Here is a 27,298-nt window from a genome sequence, read left to right as displayed (position 1 = left end):
CAGATAAGGAAACAAATTTTTATTAGAAACTGGTAGTTTTGTAGAGCTAGAAAGGTAAACATACATTTAAGAGACAAAGAATACACAATTGAATACAGTCAACATCAAGGCACATAATGAAAAATCAAATCTGAAACAGCTCAACTTTTTGAGGTTCGAAAAGGTCACCATAATTTCAATACTCATAATGGCACTTGCACACTATAAACAAAATGGAAAAGTCTGGAAGATTGAAATGCTAAAGTCATCTTTATATCACACACACAATACATTTGCTCATTGGTCACAGTCAAACAAAATTATCGGCATCTGATCTCACAAACCCCACAAAGGTACAAAGATATTGGCAAAACCAAGAAAAGCTCAGATCAGAAAGGCATTACACATATAAATGATTTGGATAGAACAACTTTTTTTTCTCTTTTTAAAAGTGCAAAGTCCAACGTTTCCCTAAAGGGAAGGCGAAAATACAGCTAGAGCTGCCATTTTCTAAAATGTGATAAGAAATTTATAATACAGATTTTATGGAATTGCTGTGTATCAGTTTATGGAGAATAAACACCAGCCATGGAAGAACAGAACACAAATTTACGTATGATTGCTGTTTGAACAATATGGCCCAAAGCATATGTAGAAGAAGGGAGATTCAGGCAGTTATTTTTGCTTGCTTGCTTATTTGTCGCTTAAAAAACAAACAAACAAAAAAAAAACAAACAAAAAACCACACCCATGCACCCCTCATGCCCACCCAAAAAAAGAAAGAATTAAAAAGAAGACCCTTAATGACCTTAACAGAATAAAGTTCTTTCTTCTGTAATCCAATTTCAGAAACTGGTCTAAGAGCAGTAGCTTTTAGAAGGTCAAGGTCGAATTTACCAAGATTAAGACACTACACATTACAAAAAGCAGAAAAAGCCTAACAAATGAGTCTGCTAATAATTGTTCATCTATTTCAGAGTTCAGGCCTGAAGGCAACTGTGTGCCCTTCACAAACACAAATAAAATAAAATAAAATAAAATAAAAATTAAAAAAAAAAATTTAAAAAAAAAAGGAAGTCACTTTGGGAGGACTTGTACATGGAAATACGTAATTTTCTGCATTGAGGAAGGACTGCTTTGTTTTTTTGAGGAGGAGCTGTTTCTCAAGCATGCTTTGCATGCTACATTAACATCAATCTGATGGGCACCTGAGGTCAGCACTGCCACTTGGTCACCTGGACAAAACACTTCAGTATTTTATTATCCCAATTTCACACTCACAGCTAGTGTGCACAGAAGACTGATCTCACATGACAAAACTGTAAAAAAGCCTTTACAAAATAATGCAATCCTCTACTGGCTAAGAGCACATAGCGGATGCAGCCCTCTGAATAAGGGCAAGAATGGAGAGTGCAAAATGAGAAGCATTCCTGTTTCCAAGGCAGCTTTGAACAGCTCTGCCATTGGCTGTATTACAATTCCTACCAGCTTCATATTGGATCCTCCATCCCGTTTTTAAATAGCAACTTGCACGTGTATGGAATGGATCTAGCATCCAAGCTTTTTTCTGTTCCTTTGCATTATGATCCTATAAAACATGCAGCTGTAATGCAGATTTTGCCATGGTTAATGGTGCTGACATTTACAAGTGCAATGAAAAGCAGGTCCAGTGAAGCAAGTTATCAAAATTACTGATTGTATTACAAAAATACTGTGTAAATCCATTTGAGGTATTCTGATACCACAGAACAGCAGTTTCTCAGGCTCTTTCAATAATGAAAAATTAAAAAGAAGACAAAGGTGATGGACTACATTTTAATGTGTTATTCCATCATTGTGTGTATCCAAGATCCTATTTCTTATGAACTTAACAATCAGTCTTCAAAAATAATAGAAGTGCTCACTTCTAGGCATGCAAAATATCTCCTGTGAATTGCTTGAGTATAGGCAGCGTGACAAAACAAAAAGTCACTTTCATATATTCAGTATCAAGGCAGTATAAACTTCTCCTACCTTTGGTTTGATCCAAGACAAATACACATTTAGAAAGGACAAATTTTAAAAAAACCCCAGTGAGTAAAATACGCATGATTTCCTAAAAATAAAAACATACTGCTGATTTAAAGACAGTTTCTTGATCTTTTTTTCAACTCAGTGACATTTTAAAGTGCAATATAGGTATCTGTTTAGAAATGGTGAACTAAAATTTAAGAAAGGTTCTTCCCAGTTAAGGGCAAATGTGGAAGTTGCAGCATCTCTCTATAAAGATCTGTCTCTAACTGTGAGAGCAGATTACTTGAGAAAACATTCTTGTTCTGGTGTTTCCAACAGTATTAGAAGTATCTCACCTTTTTCCTTCATTTCACGCTATTCCCAAATTCTGTTTCATTTTTTCATATACAACATAGCTGATGCTGACAGCTGGAAGCACTTTCATAAAATTAGGGGCTATGCCCCTATAAAGTCCTCGGAGTCCCTCTGTAGCAACAATTCTTTTAAAGAGACCAACCATGCTTAGCTGTGGAGCTCCTTCCACTGAGGCTAGAACAGCAAGATAATGTGTTATAAAACAGTTTTAGTAATATTAAAAATCTTGAGCAAGTTTCAAACACCTGGTTCATGAGCCTACTATCATAGGGCCATTGAAAAGAGGTCTTATAATCCCAGACATCTGGGAGATACCCATGTGTCCAAATCCCACTGGAAAGCATTATCCACATATGTTCCTTTGGAAATCTAGGCTCTCATTCTTAAGTCCATGCAGAAACCTATCAAATAAAAATCTCAACAATGAAACTACCATTATGAAATGTCCTACAGAGCAAACATTGCTGTCTACCCTGACAGGATAATTCAAGCCCTATCATTTAATCTCTAAAATTTAGAAAACATTGTAAAGTTTAGAAGAGTGCTTCCAGACTATGACAGGGGCTCTGACTGGTAGCCTTCTATGGAATGTGGCTCTCAGAATATGCAAAGCACCAGTGCTTGAAATTGAGTACTTTTTAATTTGAGTATGAAGAACAACAGTATTGGGGGTAAGAGGGAGAAGGGACCAACATTTAGAAGAATTTTCCAGGTATGTCATTAGTTTTTTCCAATTTTTTTGGTGGTTTTTTTTTGTTGTCGTTGTTGTTTTTGCTTGTTTGTTTAATTTCTATGTCTCTGCCATAGCTGTTCCACATGATACAATTTTCATGTGACCACCCAGAAGCATTTTCAGAACAAGAGAACTCACCTTGAGCCTGCATACGTGTTCTGATAAGAGCAAGAGGGTAACTGGCCAACTGCCCACATGTGCTGGAAACAGTGCCACACCCCAACAATACAAAAACACCTGGGTTTGCAGAGCTGGATGCATAGTGTTCTAGCCACGTACTCTTTAAGAGCTGCCAAAGTATAAAAAGAAACAGTAATACAAGAGATCTGCATTCAAAAAGGTAAACAAATACTTCTTTATTCATAACAAATCCTAAGGGCTCAATCCTGAAAAGCACCACTTTCACTGGGCCAGTTCTACGTGCTTGAAGTGCACAGGTAAACACCTTAGCACACAGAGAAGGACTTCAACCAGACTACAACAGTTAGTCCCTAGAAGAGAAATCCTTAAAAGATCCAGCAGCAGGAAAGTGCCCATGCACCTGTAATACTTTGGGGAGAGGAGGAGGGAAACAACTCAGCACCCCACAGGGTGCAACAAAAGCTTATGCAGCTGAGCACATCATCCTATGCAGAAATAAGGATGCAAACTGTAGAAAACAAATTCCATATAGCTTTGAAAATGTTTGTTCAAGCAGTTCTGGTGATTACTAATGCAAAAGTGTCAAAAAAGGATTTGTCTAGACTAGAAAAAATACTAGTCTGTGCATCTGAGTTATTTAACACACTTTGAAGCAACACTTATTATGTAGGGTAGATAAAAGACTTTCAGCATTTCTGGTGGATGAAATGGGTGCCAGTTTCTCTGGAAAGCAAAGACAGCAATGCTTCAAGTTCCTCAGAAAAGCTGTGTCAGCCAGAAAGAATTCCGGTGACATGCACAGACATATATATATATATATATATATATATATATATATATATATGTGTGTGTGTGTGTGTGTGTGTGTGTGTGTATGTATATATATATATATGTGTGTGTGTGTGTGTATATGTATATATATATATGTATGTAAATTCTTTGAATAAGGAATTCAGGTTAATATAATCCACTCATGAACCCAAAAACTGGCCAAAAAATGTATAAACTATCATAATACGAATATCCTTTTAAAGGTATATATTTCCTACAAAATGGGTATGTTCCAGTCTAACAAGGTTAGGTAAGTATGAAAGAGTGCTACTGCCAAGGTCTGTATAATCCTCTCACAGCACATTTCCTGCTTGGTACTCTTGCATGGAAGGGCACATCTGCCTAGGCACTCCTCAAGAGGAGCAAACAGAAACACTGAGGACTAGTAACATTAGTGGAAAGTCTCATTTGTCTTTTTAAAACTGAACCAGCTGTAATAGTACAATAATACAAACATTCTAAAAAATATTTATGCTCCTTGTAAAATAATTAATGACAGCTACATGCATCCAGTGATCTAAACTCACCTCATAAACAGCAAGGTCAATGCCAGCATAAGGAATTATACCCAGAATATTAGGAATATAGCCTTTGTAGAAGGCCTTTGGACCTTCTCTTTTTAAAATCTTCTTAGCACAGTCAAACATCCCAGAATATTGCCCTGTTTTACCCACAGCCAATCTGGTCTTTAAAACCTAAAAGGAAAGCAAATAGCAGTCTTAATTACAAACCTATTTATTAATCTATTTTAGATACACAGTAGACCTCTGCTTATTCAATTCTCTAGAACTGCTTTGCACTTTGTTGCTGCAAATCTCCTTTGATTAGTGGTAAGGCATTGTTAGCAGCAGGCTTCTTCAGGTTCTGTTCCCAGTGCAGAGCACCACACATTACTATGTACCAGCTTACAGATTCTTAGCCCTTTAAAACTGCATTTTAGCTTTACTTTCTTGATTAAAACAGGTAGTTATTTGATCAACTTGAAGGCAGCAGTGTAGACAATATTCAATAGGAGTACTAGCTAAGGCACAAGTGAGAGTTCTAACATGCTAGCAGATGATACTTGTGGTCTGGGAACACTAAAGCATATTAAGAAAATAATATTTCAAAAAGTATGACACTTAGAGAGGTAGTTGAGAAGTATATGGATTGTGCCTCACTACTGAAACCCAGCACCTAATTAATAATGCAAGTAAGTCTGTACTGCATCCTAGGACAAAGAAATTAATAACAGCATCCAAAAGAAACCACAGAGGAAGTTTCCCGAGCAACAATTTGGTGTACTTTAAAAGCCTCATAAGACTGCATCTTCCTCAGGAATTTTCTGGCATTTGGCTTTTCTCTCTTACTTAGAAACATTCTAATAACACTTCTAGGACAGTACCATATCTTTGTGAGGAAGAGCAGAAGATATTGTAGAACAGTTCCCTTGTCTCCACTGATGAGTGTAATCCAGACAATCTACATCATGTTTATCATGTTTCAGTTCTTCCCTAACTTAAAACATCTTTGTACTCAGGTCAGCTGGGATTCACCCTCTGGAACAGCAAGGATGGTCTTTAAAGAGATCATTGTCACTTCAGCAATGAAAGCAGTTCCATCCCTACTGAAATCCCCACCCATGAAAAAGCTATTTATGTTACATTTGCCATTACTATCAAACTTGATGTTGGTATAGGTTTAGCCCCAACCCCAACAACTATTCCAACAAGGATCTGCACAGGGGATAAACCTTCTGGGGAACCAGAAGTAAAGAAAATACATCCTGTTTCTGTGAAATGGTGTGTAACAGTTACACTACAGCAGTTAAGATAGTAACAGTAGTTAAATTGCAATGTGTAGTACCACCCACAGGTATGTCCTACAGGGGAAAGAGCAGTCAGTCCACCCAGCCTGAGCTGTAGGTGTTACATCCTTCCCCCACACTGCTCTCCTTATCAGACACAGCTTCCCAACATAACACAACAGAACTTCAGTTCTGTCCAGACAAGACCATTCCTTGCTTACATATAGCAGGAAAAGGGTTTATGCCCAATTTACAAAATGCTTGAATACATACAGAACTTTAAATGTTCTTGGGTGATCTTTTCTCCTGCACTGGGTTTTATTTAAATATTGTTTTTAAAAATATTATACAGCAAAAATATATGGAAAAACGACAAGAATCAATTAGAACATAGTGTATTCTAAAATGCCTAGCACTAAAAACCTGAAAGGAAGTCCAAAATAAAAATAAATTAGGATATCAGACTAGAGAGGAATTTTTACAGAAACAAAGCTAACATTTTGCAGGCTCCAGTGGAAGCAGATTCTCTTACCTCCATGGGATAAATAGAAGTCTGTGCTGTTGCTCCAGCCAAAGAACCAGATACAAATCTTTCAACAGTGCCTAACTTTCCATCATCCCTAGTGAGTATCTTCTTATACTGCACAGTTAAAACACAAATAAACACACGTTTTATAGGTGTGGCAAAAATTATTATAAAAGGCAAGAGTATAGTACAAAATGTCTTTTCGAGCTGTTCTTAGTTAACAGTTACATTTGCTAACCCAAAAAGATCTCCAGAACACAATAAACATTCCAGCCTGCAAGAATTCTTTAGATTAAATACCTCAGTCACCCACAGTACCATCAGGTGTTCTGCAAACAGCCAACTCAAGGGTACCTACGCAAAGAACTCCAGAAAGCAAAGAGAAACCAAATTCCCTTTCAGGTCCAGTTGTCCGACCAAAGAATGAAAGATCAACTATCAATTTCACAGGAGCACTGTGAGCGCTGTAGATACTGTGTCATTCCAGAAGGAAAGAATAACATGCCCAGGGTTACTCTGTGGCACCAAAATCTGCTGTTCAGTCTTGCAACATCACCCCAGAGTTTATTTGATATTTTGTTGCTTTTATCTCCTCCTTGTACAGAGATACCCAGTATGCTCATTTGGTCTTACTGAGGCACCAGCAAGCCCCACGGAGCAAAAATAAAGCTCATTTAAATACACCAGAATGGGAGTTCATTTCCCAAAGGAGGATTAGGCCTTAACATGATGCTTAAAGCTGATTCAGAGGTAAATATAACTCTGAAATCCAGGATGAGGGCATCATACATAGCACTGTGATATTTGACTTTAAATGACTCCCCTGTAAGTTCAGCTAGCATAATGTGTGAAGGTTTTGCCTGCTGTCACCTCGATGCAACAACCTAGATATTAATGCAGTACTCCACACTAAGCCATGCTGAATCAGGGACAGTTTAAAGCATGTAACAGATATAATTTATTTGCACTGCTTATAATACAACAGTAAAATCTGCCCAATAGTAAGTATTCTATAGACTATTTTAAATCTGAAAGTCACTCAAATTACTATGACAAAACCCCCAAGCACAACAAGTCCTATATAATACAACAGTGCCAATAATGAACAGTGAGAACAATTTAGGACTTTATTTAGCATTATTTTCATTCTTGATTTATCATCCTACCTGTTCATAAGCCCAGAACTTAATAGCTGTTTCAGGAGCTATTTTCACAACATTGACACCATTCCCCCTCCAAAGGGATCGGACACCACCTTCTTTCAACATTTGCTTAAAACCGCTGGCTATATTCATTTTGTTTGACTTCGAACCATGAACCTAAAAAAAAAACCAAATCCAAAGTCACAGTAGAGAACACTGCCCTGATTGGATTATAAAACTCATCAGTATTAAATTGATTAAATATATCAACTAGTGAAACCATATGCACTAGTGAAAAAAAAAGATCTCTTTTTAGTAGCAATACTGTAACATTATGCTTACATTTTTTTCCCACATGTCTATAAAACACCGTTTTTATGAATACAAAAACTGGCAATTGTCAAAACATAGCCAGACCCCTGAAATTTAAACACTGACCTTGGCCCAACAATTTTTTCCCAACAGATCCTTAAAAACTGAAGTGATACACTGGAAACCAAGGAATTCTTGAAGGTTTTACCTACCTGCATCATGACTTTAAGGCGATCTAAGGGTGCTGTACCTGTTCGAGAGACAGCACCAGCCACTCCTCCTGCCAACAGCTGCTTCCACCACTGCCCAGTCTTTTTCTCTTCCTCCGTGAACTCATCTGGAACAGTCAAACTATCTCCTATATCCAATACCTTTATGAATCCAAAGCAAAGGTGTGCAAATGATTATCTCATTCCATCACCATCATCGGTTTTATCCACAGTTCCAATCCCAAATTAATATACTACCTAAGAATGTGCAAATAAAGTGCTAGTAACAAATTAAAAAATCACTCCAATTTACATTCTATAATTAACTCGCTATGCATTGCTATTCAATGAAAAGCAGCTTTAAGTGACTTCTACATAGATATTAAGCAATAACACCACAGACCCACCATTTCAAAGACTGCACCATCATCATTAAAAATTATGACAAATTTTCTCCTTGAGTATGGCCCGAGCAAAGACATTCTGTCATGATCAGCAGTCCTTTAAAGTCAGCACTAAAGCTCAAATGCTTATATGCTGCAGCTAACCTTTCACCAGACAGTCTTGTGGGATTAGTTGGGTAATCTACTAAGGTTGCTAACAAGAGATTTCTCTCACGGTAATTTATTCACACATGTGGGATGTCTCCTTCTCCCACACTCCTTAACATGTTAAAGCAGGGTTTTAACAGCTGATATATCAGAATATTCTATTTCCAATAACTGCTCTGTATTATCCTACAAAACAAAAAGTTTGAAAAATGCCCCATAGATTTTCTTATCATCAGCTATACTGAAAGATACTTTAATTACTTTTTTCAGCCATATAAGTTTGAAATTTCACTAAGGGGGACGTGCTTGTATTGCCATTGGATTTGATTAAAGCACAACATTATTATAGGTTTTAATGATAAAACCAAGACATAACACTATGAAATCTCACACGTCACTTTTGCTCTTAAGCGTAACCTATAATCATGATACATGAGAAAAAGTACACTGCAGATAATGCAAATCTGCCATTACACATACATTTAGAAAAAGAACAAAAATGTATTAATAACTGGTAAGTATTGACCAGAAAGTGTGTTAACTGATAAACCTTTGAACCACCATTGATTTTAATTGTAGACATTATATCCCTAATTTATGCTGCATTCTCTCTCTGTAAGTAGACAGAATACTGTCCTGGTCATTTGGGACAAAAATTGCAGAATGCAGAGTGTATAGCCAGTGGACAAAAAGGATTAGCACCAACTATTCTGGATATTGAACACAGAGCAGATTAACTTGAAAATCCTTTCATCTTTCTCACATTTGAGGTTTCAAAGTAAGGTGTCACCAGTTGCTCAACTACATGGAAACATCAAAAGATCAATCAAAACTCTCAAAACATAAATTCAGTGTTCTAAGAGATATTATGCATTTCTACCAGGGTTTAAACTTTGTGTGTACTGAGACCTAAACACAACTAAGGAGAAAAAAGGTAAATTTGAGGGTGTTTATAACACAAAGGCTACAGCTACATAATAATTCTTTGCCAATGTAGCTATCTGCTTGGAAGGGGCTGATACAATAAAAACAGAATTGTAAGAGCTGTCTGTCAGTGCCAGCCAGGCTGGGAGGTCTCACATCTGCTCTTATCTCAAAGACCAGCTGTGTTGCTGTGTAGCTGGATCTTGCCTGCTGTGATAACTGGGTCAGCAGCTGACTGCAACACTAAGATCAGAGGAGACTCCCTCAGTTGTTTCTTGGGGGCAACTAATGACATTCCATAATAAAAAAAGAAGAATACAGATCTTATGTTTAAAAATAGTAAGGAGCATTTTATTAAAGCAAAGGGTTTTTTCTACCAAGTAAGCTGGAATCAGGACTATTTGATCTCACAGCAGTGCTTCAAGTGCTTTCTTCATTAAACAGGGAGCTAACTCCCTTTTAGCAAGCATTCCTGAACTGAGGTTGTACAGTGTCAAACACTCAAAGCTCTCAGATCTCATAAACTGTTTTTTATTATGGAAATGCTGACTAATCCCCAGAGATATAAATGGTCTCACTATATTCAAAGGCATCTAACCTTATTTTATTTCCTCCAATAATCTACAGGAAGGATATTTAGCAAATAGGATTACTGTTGGTTTACTTTATTATTGTTCTTAAAAATTAGTCACTGAGGTGTCAACAGGTCCATTCAATAAAAACTTAAACATTTTCTCTGCACAGAGGAAAACCTATTGCTGCATATTCTGTATGCTTAAATTAAATTCTATGGCACAAAAGAGCACGATGTGCACAGAAAATCACCAGTAAAGAGATCAGGGATTTTATGATAATTATAATGATACTGTATAACTGCAAATACTAATTTCAACATAAGAAACAGTTAAAATGTCAATATAAATTGTTTCAACAAATCAAATCGTACTGTAATGTGCAAAGAAAAAGATTTAATATTGTGGTTATTATTTTTCTGTGAAATATCTCCAAAAGAGGAAAAAGATTCTGTCCTAAGAATTACTGATAATTATTTGCAAAGTTCAGATGAAGTTGTTCAGAAGGAACTCATCTGACACAAACCTGCTTGTAAATGGGAGAGCATGAAGTGAAAAGGAAAACCAAACAATACAGATGTGCTTGAAATATAACAAGTGTGAAGCTGTAATATCACAAATTAACACAGCGGAGATGAACTTAAGAGCTGCACTAGGTTAAAAGAGGAGTTGAACTTACAGTGGAATGTTTCCAATACCGAATTATTTCTTCAATGTCCGTAGCTGGATTAAACATAAAATGATCCCTCCACTCATTCCAGTCTACTGTCATTGTCCCATCAGCATCAATACTGAAAGGAAATTGAACAAAACTATATAAGGAAATAGTAATGGTGGGGTTTTGTTCTGGTTTTTGCTTTTTCTTACCCTCCCCCCCCCCCTTTGTTTTTTTTAACTTGGGTTATCACATCGATAACAAATGACTGTAAATTCCATATAGTGACTTCAAGGCTGAATCTGCCATGGCCTTTCAATACTATGCTTCTCTTATCCAAGTGCATCTGTCCTATTCCTTTTAAAAACATAATACATAATATAATAATACATCATAATAATACATAACGTTGCTTCTTTCTATTAGCAACAATTACAGAGAAATAAAGTAACCTTCTCCTCCCAGAACCAGATGCCCCAATAGTAACTACCAACACCTTTCAAAGTCATAATTCCATTTATCCCCCTCCCTGAAACAGAAAAACATAAAAATTAACAATACAAGGATGATTAAGCTGCCTCAAAAAATAATCTCTGACCTTTGCAGGATCTTTTCTGCCTGTTTTTCTGAAATGTTTATACCCAATATCTTGAGGGACTGGACAACTTCTGAGGCTTCAATTTTTCCTTGAAACATTAAAATAAAGATGATACATATTTAAAATGCAGATCTTAATAAACTTAGCACCTTGGAACTCATTGCCACAGCTGAACAATTGCAAAGATGATTTAAAAATCAACTTATCACAGATGATGTGCTTTGATTGTCTACTACAGGGACAAAGCAAGTGGGATGCAACTATACAGTTAGTTAAAAACTGGTTTATCTTTAACAGCTAGAAATAGTCAGAATTTTCCTCACAGTTTCTCCATCTGGGGAACAAAGAGCCCCAGTTCAGTTCTATTTTCACTTGGAAAAATAGAAAGAATAAAGACCATAGGCGGGGGGTTTTTTCCAATCTGTAGCAAACTTTAATTATGATCATGTTAAGGAAAAGAGGTAAGGATTCCATATTCACAACTTTTTGTTCCAGTTCAGACAAATACAAGTTATATTACTTTTAATGCACTTTCTTCAAACAATGTTTGAACAAATAAAATAAATCAAGGTATACCATCATTGTTTTTGTCCAGGCTCTTAAATGCCAGTTTCATCTTTTTCTCATGTTCTTTAAGATACTGCATAAATTCTTCAAAATCCAGCTGTCCATCCTGGTTAGTATCCCCAGCTCTAAAAATTTTCTGTTGAGAGAAAAATGAATGTTTTATCTGTCCAGAATTACAGCAGGTCACAAAACATCATTTTGTTTTCAGAATTTAACACGTTCAATATTTGCATTGAGAGAAAACACTTGGCAGTAAATATATATTTAAGAAAGCATTATTTATTATTTACATAACTTTTCTGTGCAGAAGTTTTAAGGTTTCTTTAAATTCTTTCAGCACTGTCAAGTTATACCAACAGGTATCAAATAATTTGTGGAGGAAGAGATGGGAGACAGGAGAAAAACCTGAGAGAACAAGTTTAAGCCTGTGAGATTCCTGTACATGAAATCTATTAGTAAAATAAGCAGAACCTTAATTATCATCTTAATCAAGTGATCCATTAACTATGAATTATAAAGATAAAAATACAAACAGCAATTAACTCTTTAAATGCTGCCCCCAAAATTACAAAGATCTTGCCCCACTGGCTCTTCCAGCCCCCAGCGTTTGAATGAACATGGCTTTGTGCTTCAAACTGAAGCCCTGACTACATTTTAAATGAACTTGTAACAAATACAAACACACTTTTCTTCCTTTCTTGCATGTGCTTCCCAGGAATTGTCCTGCAGACAGAAACACTTCACATAAAATTAACTATGCACTGAATGCATGGTATCCAATTGCCAGGACTGCAGAAAACAAGTCTCTAGTGGGCTGCCAGCTTTTCCAGGAGTGTGCTGTGGGAGACAGTGTCAAAGGCCTTGCTGGAGTCCAAAAAAACAACATCCACAGCCTTTCCTGCATCCACCAGGCGGGTCACCTGATCATAAAAGGAGCCCAGGTTGGTCAAACATGACCTAAACCCGTGCTGGCTGGGCCTGATACCCTGGCCGTCCTGGAAGTGCTGCATGATGACAGTATAAACTGCTCTGTTACCTTACTGGGTACTGAGGTCAGCCTGACTGGCCTATAATTACCAGGATCCTCCTCCCCACCCTTTTTGTGAATGGGTGTCACATCGGGCAGCTTCCAGTCCTCTGGAACCTCACCAGTGAGCCAGGACTGCTGGGAAATGGTGGAGAGCAGCTTTGTAAGCTCATCTGCCAGTTCCCTCATCACCCTGGGATGGATCCCGTCTGGTCCCATAGATTTATGAACATCCAAGCAGCTCAGCAGTTCTCTGACTGCCTCTTCCTGGATAACAAGGACACCCTGACACCATCTACCAGCCCAGGAGAACAGCTGTCCTGAAGACAAGCCATCTTCCCACTAAAGACTGAGGCAAAGAAGGCATTAAGCACTTTCACCTTCTCCTCATCTGCAGTTACTAAGTTCCCCACACGCAGCACTTCAGGTTACGTGTAAAGCACATACCAAAAATTCTTCCAAGCATCTTCAATTTAGCAGACTGCCTTGTGCAACTGTAGTTTCTGAATAAAGTCACCCCAGGACATTAAAACTCAACAAGATTTGAATGGCTGTTCTAATCTGCAAAATCTGGTTTTAATTTTGTTTACTCCTCTTTAATTAGTAGAGGTCTCCAAAAGACCAAAGTCCAACAAGTTCTAGGCTACAGAAACTAAACACAAAGGAAGCAGAAAACTGGTGTATTTGTTGCAGGTGTCTAAAAAAGACTGAAGACATCTAAACACATTTATGTTGCCTCCCTCATCTTCTCTATCCGCCTACAGTAAGTAATGTACTTTAAAATTTCATCTCAAAAAAACAAAATTTATAAGATTATCAAAGATTTCTCGATGAAATGGAGCAAAATGATGTGGTATGCCACAGTGAAATATGCAAATTATTTACCTCCCATAATACAGCAAGTTGTGCACAGATAGATATGCTCATGAATTCAGTTTCACGCCTCTGTCAATATGGCTAAAGCTGTTCAGAATTTCCCATTACAAAAAAAAAGTTAGTTTACTTTTACGGATATTTATGGATACAGTCCTGACCACAACCTTCTAACAAGAAATTAAGAAAGGCTAGTGGATTAATCATTTAAAAAAAAAACCCCAAGCATAAAAACCCCAACCAAACCCCACCACTAAAAATTACTCTAGTCTGAAGAGTCACATCTCAAAGACATTACAATCTCAAGCCATCTTTTACTCTCACACATGGCACCTCATGCTGCAGGGTCTGAGTGTCCTGCTGGGCTCCCACCCTCTCCTGAGAAGAGGTGACACTGTGGCGCTTGTAATCACTTTGTGTGAGTTCTGCTGGACACACTGTTCCCTATTGCTACCTGAACTACACCCACCAAAATGCAGAACAAGTGGTTTTCTGTCTCACAGATAGGACAAAACTTGAACTAAATGATGATTGCAAAACCTCCACTGCTGAGGATGATGTGAGCAAAAGAAAACAGGAACTCCTAGGAAGTTTAGAGAGCTTAGCATTTCTCTGTGTGAAGGGGGGCACCTCTCAGTTCTTCTGCCAAAGAAGTGGATTCCATGTTGCAGCAATGAGAAAATGGTAAGCACAAACATACGCTCCATTTCCTACTTTTGTTTTGACAGTTACTTTCCAGACTTCAAGCCAGTCTCAGCCACTCTCAGTGAAGCACAACAGAAACGACGGGCAACAAAAACGTACGGCACGTGTGTTTTTCTCTCAGTACAAATCTAAAAGCTCATGCAAACAAAAGCCTCTTGATATCTATAAAATGAACTAATTATGTGGGTGTTAAAGTTTCAGATTAAAGTCAGCAATTTGCAAGTTTGTGGAACTAGCAGGAACAACAAAAGACGCTTGTCTTCTGCTTGGAGGGCAGAAACTTCCTCCTGGGGGGTTCCATGCTCCATGGGCATGGCCAGCAGGTAGACACCTCCTGGATTCTGTGCGGAGCCTGGCACACTAAGTCCTAGGTACAAACTGCCCCTTCACAACATCAAATAATAATTCAAGTTGTTAGGAACTTTTGGAGTCCGTTGAACTCAACCCCAGCTCAAAGCATGTCTAATTAGATCTAATTAAAACAGTTGTGTGGGACCACATCCAATTGAGTCTTGGACACCTTGAAGGAAAGAGATTCCACAGCCTCCTCAAGCAAACCACTCCATCAGTCAACAACTCCCCACTTCAGTTCCACGCTGAATCCAACTCTGCTGTTCTGCATTTAATATACTACCAGATTTTGTATAATTACAGCCACTTGTCACTCTGCCAGTGCCTGGGTCACCAACTTTTGAGATGGAGGAGAACTGGATGCATTTTAAAACAGGCATGCTTACAATAGAGCAGGAACCAACCAAGGTGCCAACACTCCCTTACAAGTCCTGGGAAACAATGTTTGGCATGCCTGCCACAAAAAACCTGCCATTTCTTGTTACAGCCTTTCTGTGGGATCACCTCACCTTTACAAAGGCCCAGACCCAAATGTTTGTTTTTCGAGGCACACCATTTCTTTTCTCATTGTCTAAAAACTGTAACCCCAAGCTATAAGGATAATTCACTGGACAAAATGAAATGGTGACCACATAAAGAATTGTTAATTACTGACAGGTACAGGAGGACATGATGATGACATGAGCTAGCAATGTGTGCTAGCAGCCCAGAAAGCCAATCGTATCCCCGGCTGCAGAAAAAGAAGTGTGACCAGCAGCTCAAGGGAGCTTCCATCCCTCTCCTCTGCCCTCATGAGACCCCACCTGGAGTTCTGTATCCAACTCTGGGGTCCTCAGCACAGGAGAGACACAGACCTGGTGCAGAGGGGCCTGAGGAGGCCACAAAGATGATCAGAGAGCAAGTGCATCTCTCCTGCGAGGGGTCAATGAGGAAAGGCTGGAGTTTTTCAGACTGAGGAAGAGAAGGCTCCAGGGAGACCTTATCGCAGCCTGTTGGAACTTAAAGAGGATTTTAAAAGAGATTAGAACAAAAATTTTAGCAGGATCTGTAGCAATAGGACGGTGAGTAATGGTTTTATATGTAAGAGAGTCATTTTAGATTACATATAAGGAAGAAGTATTTTACTATGAGGGTGGTAAAACACTGGCACAGGTTGCCCAGAGCCTGGCAGATGCTCCACCCCTGGGAACATGTGAGATGAGACTGGGTGGGGTTCTGAGCAATCTGATATACTTGAAGATGTCCCTGCTTAATGCAGGGGAATTGGACTACCAGACCTTTTAAAAGTCACTACCAACCCAAACAACGCCATGATTCTGTGATCTTTCTTTCTAATGCCTTCACACAGACTAAATGCTCCTGTGCTGACCTATTTGGTCATTACACTGTCACCTTCGTCTTTTCTCCACTTTTTTTTTCTTCATAATTCTACTATTTTTGTTCTTTTTCTGTTGCATATTATGTTAATACAGCTACTGCCAAAGTCCTGCACAACCAGGCAACAGCAATGCAAGAGGCCACAAGCAGACTGAAACACTGAAGGTATTTTTTTTAAAAAATCCCCATTATATAAATCATGTTGCAGTGTTGAATTCCTACTCCGTCAGAAGACCTCTGTATTTGGTGTGGAAATGTAAGTAAGTCAGCAGGTCTGTTGAAAAAAAAAAAAAGAATTACAGACAGGCTTTATATACACATCAAAAACTCCCTACCCTTCTCTGTAAGTGTCCTGATGAATTATTAGATTGCTCTATGCCGAAGTTATGAACTTTAACACATTCATGGCTACAATGTAAAGACAAAGAATGCAACACACTAGAAATCTTGATTTTTTATGTAGACTTTTCTTTTAAATTCACAGTCTAATTTTTACATTATTTAGTATTGTTATCTGTGTATTGTGCGTGAGCCTCCACATTCTGTTTACAAAACTGAACTGTACATGAAAGGTGGGGCTGCTGAGTACAAAGGATTACCAATCTATTCATTAGCTTGTTATTTCAGCTAATTAATATAATGTAAAGAATATTTAAAAGGAAGTGATTCATCAAGAAGTTACTGGCTTCCTATCATGCTATCTACAAGACACAAGCACAAAACAGCACTTGAAGATACATCATTGCAAGTAGCAATTAGGTGTTCTGCAGTCTGCAGCCAGAGTTCCAAAGGACACAGATACAAAAGCTGCATGCAAAGAACTCCAGGAACACCATCGTGTCTTTAGACATTCACACATTCCACATTTGCTTTTAAAATCAGAGGTACTATATATAAAACCAATCATGATTTTTTCCCTTTTCTTTTTCCCCCTTTTTCAATTCTTTCCCTCTAAAGTATTTTATTAGCCATTCACATAACTCTGCAGTCTACAGTTTTAAGTTACTCAGCTGTAATATTATTGGATGCCAAATTCAGTCACAGCTGAAATATACACAACACTTCTCCCTTTACAGGACACACAGTGGACAACAGTCCTTTTCCTATTTATATCTGCTAAGACCACACAAATCCATGCAGACTATAACCCAAAAAACACTAGCAAGGATTATTAAAGTCAGCCCTGTCAAACTCCATCAGTTGGGAGATAAATCCAGCATAAAGGGAAAGGGCCTGAGGATGTGTTCACACAGCATTATAGCCCAGCGAGTCCACGTAACACATGAGCTAGACTGACACTTCACCTCCAGAAATCCAGCACAGCACTGAGTAAAACAGGAATCTGCACTGCCTCGAAAGGCCTCCTAGCTTGTCCAAATTCAGCATTCATGTTTACCCTCTTTCCTCCCAAAGGATAGCACCAACATGTAAACAGCACCCAACCAGGCCCTTTAAAGCTGCTGCAGACATTAGGAGCCCCCTTGCTCCTTGCGTTAGGAGGGACTTGCACCCTTGACAGCAGCAGATGTTGCTATCAGCTGCAGAGCTTCCTTTTCCTGCTCCCTGTCCCAAGCACTGCTCTTCCCTGCAACAGGACAGCACTAGCAGGGATCTTCTCCCTGGTCCATTTCAGCTAACAGAATCTCTAGACAACGAGACAAAAAAGGACAAGATGCAAGTATGAGTGTGCTCTCCCAAAATGCCTCGCAGAGGCTGCTCCTCCAGGACCTGGATAAACTCTCTCAACTCATAGCTATGAATTAAATTTCAAGAATCTGAAACAGCATACATGGAAGATGCAAACTATCCCTAGAACTTTCATTCAGCATTCTTTGCAAGTTACACTGGTATTTTTGAGCATACTTGGTAGGCTGAGTTTTCCCATTAAACAGGACCACTCTGCTGCAGAGGCATCCTGGCCATAGTCACCTCAAAAGATTTAACAGTTTTCCTTGTTTGTTCACCTGGGACACACTGCTGTCTCAAGACAGGGAATTAGCAAAGCATTTCAACACAGTGGTTAAAGCTGTCTCAGAGATGAGGCTTCCCATATTTGGGGATTCTTGGCATTCTTGCATTCTTGCACTTCGCAGCAAAAGGAGGAAGAATTAATCATTCACTGTACCCTGTCACTGTTCAGGGAAAACACTTATCAAGTTAGTATTAAAAAATAATTCATTTTATCTCCTTGGATCTTTAAAGTGTTCTTCAGATTCATTTTGCTCTTTCATATGGAGACTTGGAGACTACAGCACATATGAATTAAAAGCCTCTGAAGCTGTGCACACAGAAATGAAATAATGATTTACATGTTTGCTTACAATGAAAGCAAAGTAAATTGAACACATTCAATTTCAAAGTTACAAACTGAATACATTACTGAAGATATTTGGGGTATTTCACAATTAAATCCCCGTAACAAGTCATAATTATCACGTCTATTACGACCTGAAAAGGGAAGTTTAAAGGAACTAAATGGTTCCAGTTTTCTACAGTCACATGACATGACATCTGTTTTGATAAAAAGTTGAAGATGTCAGACTACTCTAAATCTATAATACCAGGTTTTGGGCAAACTCCTAAGGTGAGAGAAAGCTTCAATGCATATAAAGAATGGCATAGAGACAGGGAAGTACTGAAGCTTTTAAGACTGTAACTCTGCATATGAGGTATGACAAATTCTAAGAGTGGATAGAGTGTGATATAAGATGCCCATGTATCTTCCTCAAAGCTGCCAAAGTGATCAATCACTGTTTCCTCTGTTTCTAGCCAAGCTGCAACATGATGAAGGAGGCTTCAGTTACCTTGGTGTACTACCCTTCTAATTTTGCCATACTGGGGACATCACCAAAATTAAAATAAGTGCAAAAATCTTAATAAAGCAGTGGAGAAGCATTTAAGGACACGTTTAGCTCAGTCACTAAACAAAGGTGTGCTTTCTGGACTAAGAACTGCTATGGAAAGTCCAAGCTCTGAAGCACTATCCAACTGCAGTTTTTGGAGAAAAGCACAGAAGGAAACAACACACACCAGGACTGTTCTCATCCATCCTCATGCTGAGACGCAGCAGTGGAATACAGCACCGGGGCCTGCCCCACTTGACAGAATTCTGAACATCCTGTGGTTAAATGCAGAAACATACTTCAAGTGTTCCGAGTAATTCCGACTTGATTGGACTCAAATTTTCAGAAACTGTCAATTACTCTAAACAGACGATGGTCTGGTTGTTGCAAATTTAGTCTCATCAGGCCCTGTCTCCACCACACAGAGTTGTCTCTTCACGCTGTTTATCCAAAAGAGCTTTAATGCAGCCAAAGACTTATGTCAAAATGTTACAGAGAGTTAGTCCAAATAGGATGATTAGACTAGTTCCAGAATGTAGTTACTCATTTCAGTAATGTCTTCCTACTCCTAGCTCCAGAACTCAATGTATAAATAGTACCTGAATTTGAATACTTGGCTGTTCCTATCCCAAACTGAAGATTGAAATATGGGGTTCACCTCCTACAGATTTACTGTAAGGACTGATTGCAGCAGAAGGATGAACAAAAATAGTATTTCATCCAACCACTCACACCATTTATGGTGCTCCCGCCTACAAGACTCATGGCATTCTGAAGACACAGCATGAGATCATTTGTGATCTGATCCCAGCATCTATTTTGTGTCTCTGCTTATCAAAGTCACTGTACAATAGCTGTTAATATTGCTTGTAGAGCAACCTTTGATAGTTACCACCCTGAATTCGTCCCTCATAGATAATGACACATTATGTCAGGAATCTTCTGCAAAGCTTTGCAAAGTAACCCATTCCTGGCAGGTAATATACAATATAAAATAGGAGCCACCCTGGCAGCCTCCAAGCAGCACACATTCCACATTTTCCAGCCATTTACTTTTGTCTGTCAGATACTGCCACAAGGCAGGTCAAGTAGAACACAGTCAGGATGTTCTGTCAGCTTGAGCTATGATGTCTTGCTGTGGGGGAGAAACGATTCTTCCTTAGAGGGAGATGCAAGCCACCTCCAAAGCCTACCACACAAGTCACAGCTGATGGAAGGTGCATACCTGTAGTCTATTGCTCAAATGGCTAGTAGCTTTGTTTCGTTTAAAAACATGCATGTTCCTTCTAGAGAGGAACTGCACTTAAAGACAAAAGAGCAAAGCAGTACTAGTAGCACAAACACTAATTTATACTGTGAAGGTGGGACAACTTTGGATCAACCAACTCCCTTTGCAGTGAAACCGACACCACTCAAACAGCCCCTTTTCCACAGGTTAGCCAGAAAGCAGCTGTGCAGCTCAGAACACCAATGGCCAACACTCCCAGGCATACAGATTTCGTACTACATGTTGGAAGCCAGCCTTGCAAGAGATTTTTGGAAACCTAACACAGACCAGCATCAACATAATGAGGCTTGAGTCTCTGATGCACCCATGAGGCACCAAAGCCCACTCTGCTCTAGGACATCCCAAGCTCTGCCTATGCCATGGTGCCACTATGCTGGCAGGGCTGAGCAGCTCAGGAGATAACACTTTGCCCCATTGTATAATATTTTCATGTCTCAATTCCTTGCTCATTATCTATTAGTAATTATAAGACTACTTCTGCCTCTCCAAATATGATGATTCAATATCTGACTTCATTAATAAAATACCTTTTTACCAAGCAGCAAGAAAAATGAATTCAGCGTCACTTTAGAGCTTCAAGTGGGAGAAGGCAGCTTTGAGCTGCAAGAAAGTACAGGAAGCAGATTAGACACCTAAAGGCAGGAAAGAAGCAGAAGGCAAGACTTACTGAGGCTCTCGTATTACAAAAAGTCTAGTTAGTAACAGGTACACAGCACTACTCTAGTTTCTGGTTCCAACTGTGCCCACTATAGTTTATAACAGTGAGCACACAGAAGTTTCCCTGCACTCCAACAAAGCTTCTACCCCTGCCAATCGAGAGGATGACTCATGGATTCTATTGTTTACTCTGCGTGTCTTTAACAACTAAGGCAGCAGTTCCTGCTCTCTGCTACATCCAGGTATGTCTAGCTCATGTCTATCTATTTCATGGGTATCCCCTTCAGTTTATCCTGAAGCAACTGAGAATAATCTGACACCTACTCAGATGTGCACTGTTAATGAAGATCACTGATTTTGAGAAAGAACTTGAAACTTCAATTCTAAGTTGCTCATATCTTCAGCAGCACACCAGGGCTTTCGGTGAATTATGCGGGAAGACCACCTTTGTTAAACACCAGAAAATTATCTGGTCACCTGTTTCCCTGTTGTTCAATATAAGTAAAACCCCCAAATTGTTACAGTCAAACTGGTACAACAGGTCTACAACAATGTGTGTATAACCTGTGACTGAAGTTCATAGCTAGCACGCTCTGAACACTGACAACTCTCATGGATAACCATAAAGGCCAACCTGTCTCTCCTTTAATTACAAAAACCTAAGAACACAAAACATGCCTATTGTAAAGACGATTTTGACCAGCAGCAATACTGAAGTGAAAGAGTGCTTTCATTTATACTATTGCATAAACACCATTCAACTCAAGAGGCCTGTTGGATACTTTTCTCTTAAGTATAGGAGACAGAATTAAATATACCAGAAGGAGGTAAAAGAGAGACCAAATAATGAGACCACAGGGAAAAACTGTCACACAACCTGCATAAGGTCACTGAATTATTGACACAACACATCTTTTAACAATGGAGTTGAAATTCAAGTTCCTTTTCCTGCACCTCTTTCAGAAAGTATGCAACAGCTAGTACAGGCACAGCAGCGGAACACCACTCTTTAAACTGAAACAAGCAGAATTGTTACAATAGTAGCGCCCCCCATACATCTCCCCTGTACCTACTCAGCCTAAATGAACCTATGTGTGTCTTGTCAGAGCAGACTTGCCTTACCACATAAACACTTGTACCTACAGAACTGTGCATTAAATGATTTTATTTGCTGATCCCTGGGGATTACTGAAAATAATTAGGAAAGAGAAGTTTCTCTTCCAGGTAACAGGTTAGACCTGCTAAAGTAAGTCGGCATCACACTGGAATGCTCGATGACTTCAGTTTTACTGACTTCTGAGGTCACAACATTGATACAAGGGACAAAGGAATGTAATAGTCCAACTGATCACTGCAGAAGCCACAGCACAGAGTTTCAGCACTGTCGGGTTCGTGGTTTGATGGCTACTGTTACAAGGGTGCATTTTCTAATAAAGGGCCTCGGCATCTGACAACAGTGCATGCCAAGAAGAATAATTTCCATGCCCATGTGTTTAGCTTAAATAACTAGTTCTGAAATTGCAACCTACGGCTATGCAGGTTTACACCACCTCCTGCCCAAAGCAAACCCTAGTTTGCTCTAATTTAGATTACGCATGGGTGGAGCGGCGGACAAAAGCTGTAAATTACCATCCTTTATCATGCTGGAAGAGGAAAGTGCTATCCAGTATCACTCAACAAGGAATCAAAGGATGTCAAAAGTCCACACACGATGAGTAAACCTACTTGGCAGAGGAACCGCCGACAGCCGTACGCGCCCGGGACCCTTCGCCTACAACCCGGGGCGTGCCGTACAACACGGCCCCTGGCGCTGGAACTGCGGCCCGGGAAGGAAAACGCCGGGCCCGAGGCCGCCTCCATGGAGGAGCGGCCCCAAGCCCCGGACGCGGCTCCCGGGCGCGCAGCGGCCCCGGCCGGGCCGTGCCCCGTCCCTGGGGCCCGCCGAGCCCTCCCTTCCCACGGCCGCGGGGCGCCGGCACAGCCCGCTCGGCAGCGGCCGCGGCCCGCTCACCTCCTCCGCCTCTTTCCCCAGAGGGATGCCCATGGCCCGCAGGCCCGTCTGCAGCTCGGCAATGTCCACCCTCCCGTCTTCGTTGAGGTCCAGTTTTCGGAAGAGGTTGGCGTAGCGGGAGTCGCCATCCCTGTTCCCGTCGCAGGCGGCCGCCGGCAGAACGAAGCCTCGCAGGAGCTGGAACATGTCGGGGCCGTGCAGCGCCCACAGACGCGCAGAGTCCCGCGACTCCCGCCGGCTGGGCGCGGACGAGACACCGCCCGCGATGCTGCCAGCGATCGCAGCTGCCAGGGGACGGCACAGGAGGCGAGGGGAGGGGAGGGGAGGGCCGGCCCGGGCCCGCCCGGCGGAGGGAGGGCAGCGGGAGGGCGGGGAGCGGCGGGGCTCGCTCCGCCCGCGCCTCCCTCCCTCCCTCCAGCCCCGCCGCTGGGCGGGAAATGTGCGCTGAGGGAAGGGAGCGGCCCGCAGCCCCTGGGGCTCGTCACGGCGCTCCCGACCGCACTCACACGCTTGTAGCAGCTCAACGTTTCCAGCACAAGCGGAGAAATGCCACAAACGGTGCGAAAGACCTAGTTAGGATACTCGTTCTAGTCCCTCCCATTCTAGTCTAGCGGTGAAGGGCTCAGTTGAAGGTGTATGAAGAGAATGCCAACCTAAAGGCAGCCTGAAAGAGCTTGGTTACTTGGCCTAACAGAATAAACATTAGAAGACTAAACATCTAGGGTTTTTTTTCTTCATAATGGCTTCATAAATAAAGCAGTGGTGCTAATGGAAAAGTACACAGCTGGTGTAAGAGTAAATGGATAGAAAATGTCACTGAACAGTCTCTCTCTCCACAAGAGAGTTGCAGTGAAAAGGAATTTCAGCTGCCACTGAATTGAGTCTTACTTTCCTGGTACATATTCAGCCAACATACAACCATGGAAAATGCTTTTCAGCCTTCCAGCAGAAACTTTGTAACCTTGCTCACAGAGTTATTAATAAAGCTAATGTGCTACAGTGTCCGACCATGGACTAGGGTTTGAAAAAGGGCTACATGCTACCAGGACTTGCATACATAAAGATTGCTCGATTGTGTTATAGGTTCATTGTGTCACCGAGCAAGTGGTGTGGGAAGTGACCTCCTGCTCAAAGTGGGCTCATCCATGGACTCTGAACAAGTTACTCGGGCATTTATTTCAATCTTGAAGACCTCCAAGGATGGAAACTGGACAATCTCTCCAGGCAGCCTGGCCTAGAGCTTGACTGTCTTCACAGGGAGGAAGATCTTCCCTTCTAAACACTGAGCTGTTCTCATTCCACTCTGTGTCTGCTGTCTTTTATCATTCCCATATCAATATGGTATATTAAGACCATACCCCACTACAAGAAGCCTGATCTTATTTCCTTCCTAAACTCTGCTGGTACCTATCTCTCTGTAGGTACCAGCAAGGTGGAGGCCTCCATTTAAGTCACCCCAAAGCCTTATTTTCTCTTGGTTGGCAAGTTCAGTTTCCTCAGCCCCTCTTTACAGAGCAAATGCCCCAGCCCCCAGACATCATGGTGGCCATCTGCTGAACTCTCCAGTTTATCCATGATCTTCAGGTATTGGGAAGCCCAGAACTGGAACCGTGTATAAATGTAGTCCAACTTGTGCAGAGTAGAAAGGGATAATCTCCATCTCCTGGCCATTCTCCTGGATACAGCCCAGGATGCTGCTGGCCCATGCTCAGATTGCTCTCTGCTAAGACCCCCCACGTCCTCTTAGCTCAGCTGCTACCCGTGGTTGCAAGGGAGTATTCCTTCCTATATGCAATTCTTCATGTTTGTTCATGAATTTCATAAAGTCCCTGTCACCCCATTCCTCCAGCTTCTCTGAATGGCAAGTACACCAGGGGGTCCTCCACTGTTTGTGGGAAATACTGGAAAACACTGGAATAGGCAGAACCAGAACATAATTCCCCTATCTGGAATAAGGAAAGTGAAGACTGCTGAATGTCACTGCATCCCAGCAATGTAATAATACTGCTAGGTAGTACAACCTTTGATTCCATTTTTTCCTCATACCATCATCCTTACATCTTTATCTTATGAAGGAGCATTCTCTTTTGTACCTAACCAGAACATGCAAGTAGTATTTGTACTCGTTACTGAATACAATACCCGATAGATACATGGGAATGAAAAACAGTGCTACCTACCCTAAGTTCTCACTGCCTACCGATACCTTCCTAATAACAATCCAGCATTGTCACTGTCTGAGGTCTCAATGTTACACTTATTTTCTTATGCATCAAACTAAGTGCTGTATGTGTATATTAAGACCAAACATAAATTAGGACCACTCAAAAAGTAACACAAACATTCTGTCATTAAAACGTGAAAATTAAGTGCCAATAGTTCAAAATTCAAGGTAATCAAGGAAGAGATGCATTTGTTCTTCCTGAACAAGAAAAAAAAGCTACCTGTGGCAGACTTGGCTTTCATAAATGCATCCTGCATAGGTACAATTTATATGGTGTGCCATACTGTTCAGAGTTGTGTAGGAATAAAGAGAAGGCCACAGAGAAAATGCAGGTAATAGCTTGCATTGAACACAATGAACTCGTGTCAATAGATTCTGCTTTTATTTGTATGCACAGCAGAAGTTGGAAGTAACAGCTGTGTATCATTGATGCAACTGCTTATCCACGATGAGACAGCAGTGAAATTCATTCTTCAGGTTGGCACTGGTCTCCCTGAAAATGGAGTAAGTGGCATAGAGCAGTGCAGAAGGCTTAAATGCTTTGACTTGAGGATGACTGGATGATAATCATGAGGAGGTAAGAGCCTCAGGTATTTCACACATGTTAGATAAAGCAATAGGAACACACCTGAGAAAGCCATTGCTCTTTGGAAGATACAGACACTCCTTAGGTCTAGTTAACCTCCTACAGGAACATCTGAGACAGTGACCACAAACACAAATCCAGAGATCTGCCTCATTTACATCAACAAGAAAATGAGTCTCGCCTATGATTTGGAAGCTAGCTCTACCACAACTATAATTTCTTCTACAAATGACCTTGTTTGGCAGGTTTTGGAGTTGTATAATTTACAAATGTTAAAAAGGAGGCTTGAATAGTCCATTACTTTGCACATTGATTTTTACCTTGCTTGAAGGAACGGCAAAGGACCTGCAAAGGACATCTGAGTCAAGAAATACTTTGGCCAAGACATCTTGTTTTAAATGTTTGGGTGAGAGCTTCTGGTTTTGGTTTGGGTTTTTTTAATTCTATCACATTTCTATTGATTTTAGTATTATACGGCTTTTTTTATATCAACACTGATTAGTATCAGAAGAGCAAAAACATAGAAAAAAATGCATTTAACTTACCAGAAAAAACTTTTAATTAGTCCTATATCAATACATATACATTAAATATTTAAATTACATCAATACAATCCACTTAGATGAAGTGCTATAAATATCACAAAACCTCAGAGACTGTAAGCAGACTTGATATATATTATTAATAGACTAAAAGGTAACTTAGCTGAACTGCATTATTAGGTGTCTGCTCTAGATACTGTAGCTCTTTTTCCGTGACTAAGGAAACTCTTCATAATAATCCTAAGATTTTGAAAATCATCTACTGCATGAGCCAGAAATAATTTCTGGCATAACTCCAAGGACTGCAGGGAAGATGAGTAATTTTTAAATTATGAGATCAAATCCAGTTCTGCCACACATTTAAAATGGTCTGTTAAGTACATCCAGAAGTTTTATGCCACCTGATGGAGCAGTCTTCAGTTCACACATGGGAGGATATAATTAAAGAACACAAAGACAATAATTATTTAAGAGGCAACAGTCAAAGTTCAGTGTTTCTAATTTATTAAGGTAAAACGAATACTTGCTTTGTTATATAGATGTAATTAGCTCAGTTTTAAACTAACATTATAAAATAATTCTTCAAAAAAACATATGGAATCTCGTTATCATATAAAAAGTTATAGCAAATTTAGATTATTTATCTATTTTCACATATTTTTCTATACCACTTTTTGTCTAGCACACAACATTAGACTGGCTTAGCCTGAAAAAAGGTACTGTGTCTTAATTCAGAGAGATTGGTGCTGTAATTCAGGTAAATACCATTTACAAGCTAAGAGATCACGATTTAAAATCATCAGTGGAGGTTCAGCTGGGTTCTGACTTCTCCTGTGACACATCCCCATTTTGGAGGGCACAGAACACCCCAGGACAGGGGCTGTGACCTGAGCTTTGTTTACAGCACAGCTCTAAACAGCC

General features: G+C 40.1%; 1 protein-coding gene across 1 annotated transcript; it reads right to left on the bottom strand.

Annotated features, from left to right (window-relative positions):
- On the bottom strand, nt 1-23,320 carry SLC25A24 (solute carrier family 25 member 24). The gene is made up of 10 exons (XM_066192328.1): nt 23,026-23,320; nt 11,903-12,029; nt 11,327-11,414; nt 10,753-10,864; nt 8,030-8,188; nt 7,530-7,682; nt 6,370-6,477; nt 4,579-4,746; nt 3,218-3,368; nt 1-2,520 (listed from the first exon to the last, which is right to left on the bottom strand). The coding sequence occupies exons 1-10, from the start codon at nt 23,209-23,211 to the stop codon at nt 2,342-2,344; spliced, it is 1,431 nt and encodes a 476-aa protein (XP_066048425.1). The 5' UTR covers nt 23,212-23,320; the 3' UTR covers nt 1-2,341.
- Between the last annotated feature and the right edge of the window lie 3,978 nt (nt 23,321-27,298).

The sequence above is a fragment of the Chamaea fasciata genome, unplaced genomic scaffold (genome assembly GCF_029207755.1).
Source record: "Chamaea fasciata isolate MVZ Bird 193981 ecotype frontalis unplaced genomic scaffold, bChaFas1.0.hap1 SCAF_10, whole genome shotgun sequence".
NCBI lineage: Eukaryota > Metazoa > Chordata > Aves > Passeriformes > Sylviidae > Chamaea > Chamaea fasciata.
The sequence above is the reverse complement of the archived record's forward strand: the minus strand, read 5'-3'. Positions and strand labels throughout refer to the sequence as shown.

Bases quoted from the DNA above. Each gene is read 5' to 3' on its own strand.
- SLC25A24 (XM_066192328.1), bottom strand. From the start codon at position 23,211: ATGTTCCAGCTCCTGCGAGGCTTCGTTCTGCCGGCGGCCGCCTGCGAC. The intron at 12,030-23,025 runs GTGAGCGGGCCG...TTCTCTCAACAG, and splicing joins TGGGGAAAGAGGCGGAGGAG to AAAATTTTTAGAGCTGGGGA. The intron at 8,189-10,752 runs GTAAGTTCAACT...GGATTCATAAAG, and splicing joins GGTATTGGAAACATTCCACT to GTATTGGATATAGGAGATAG.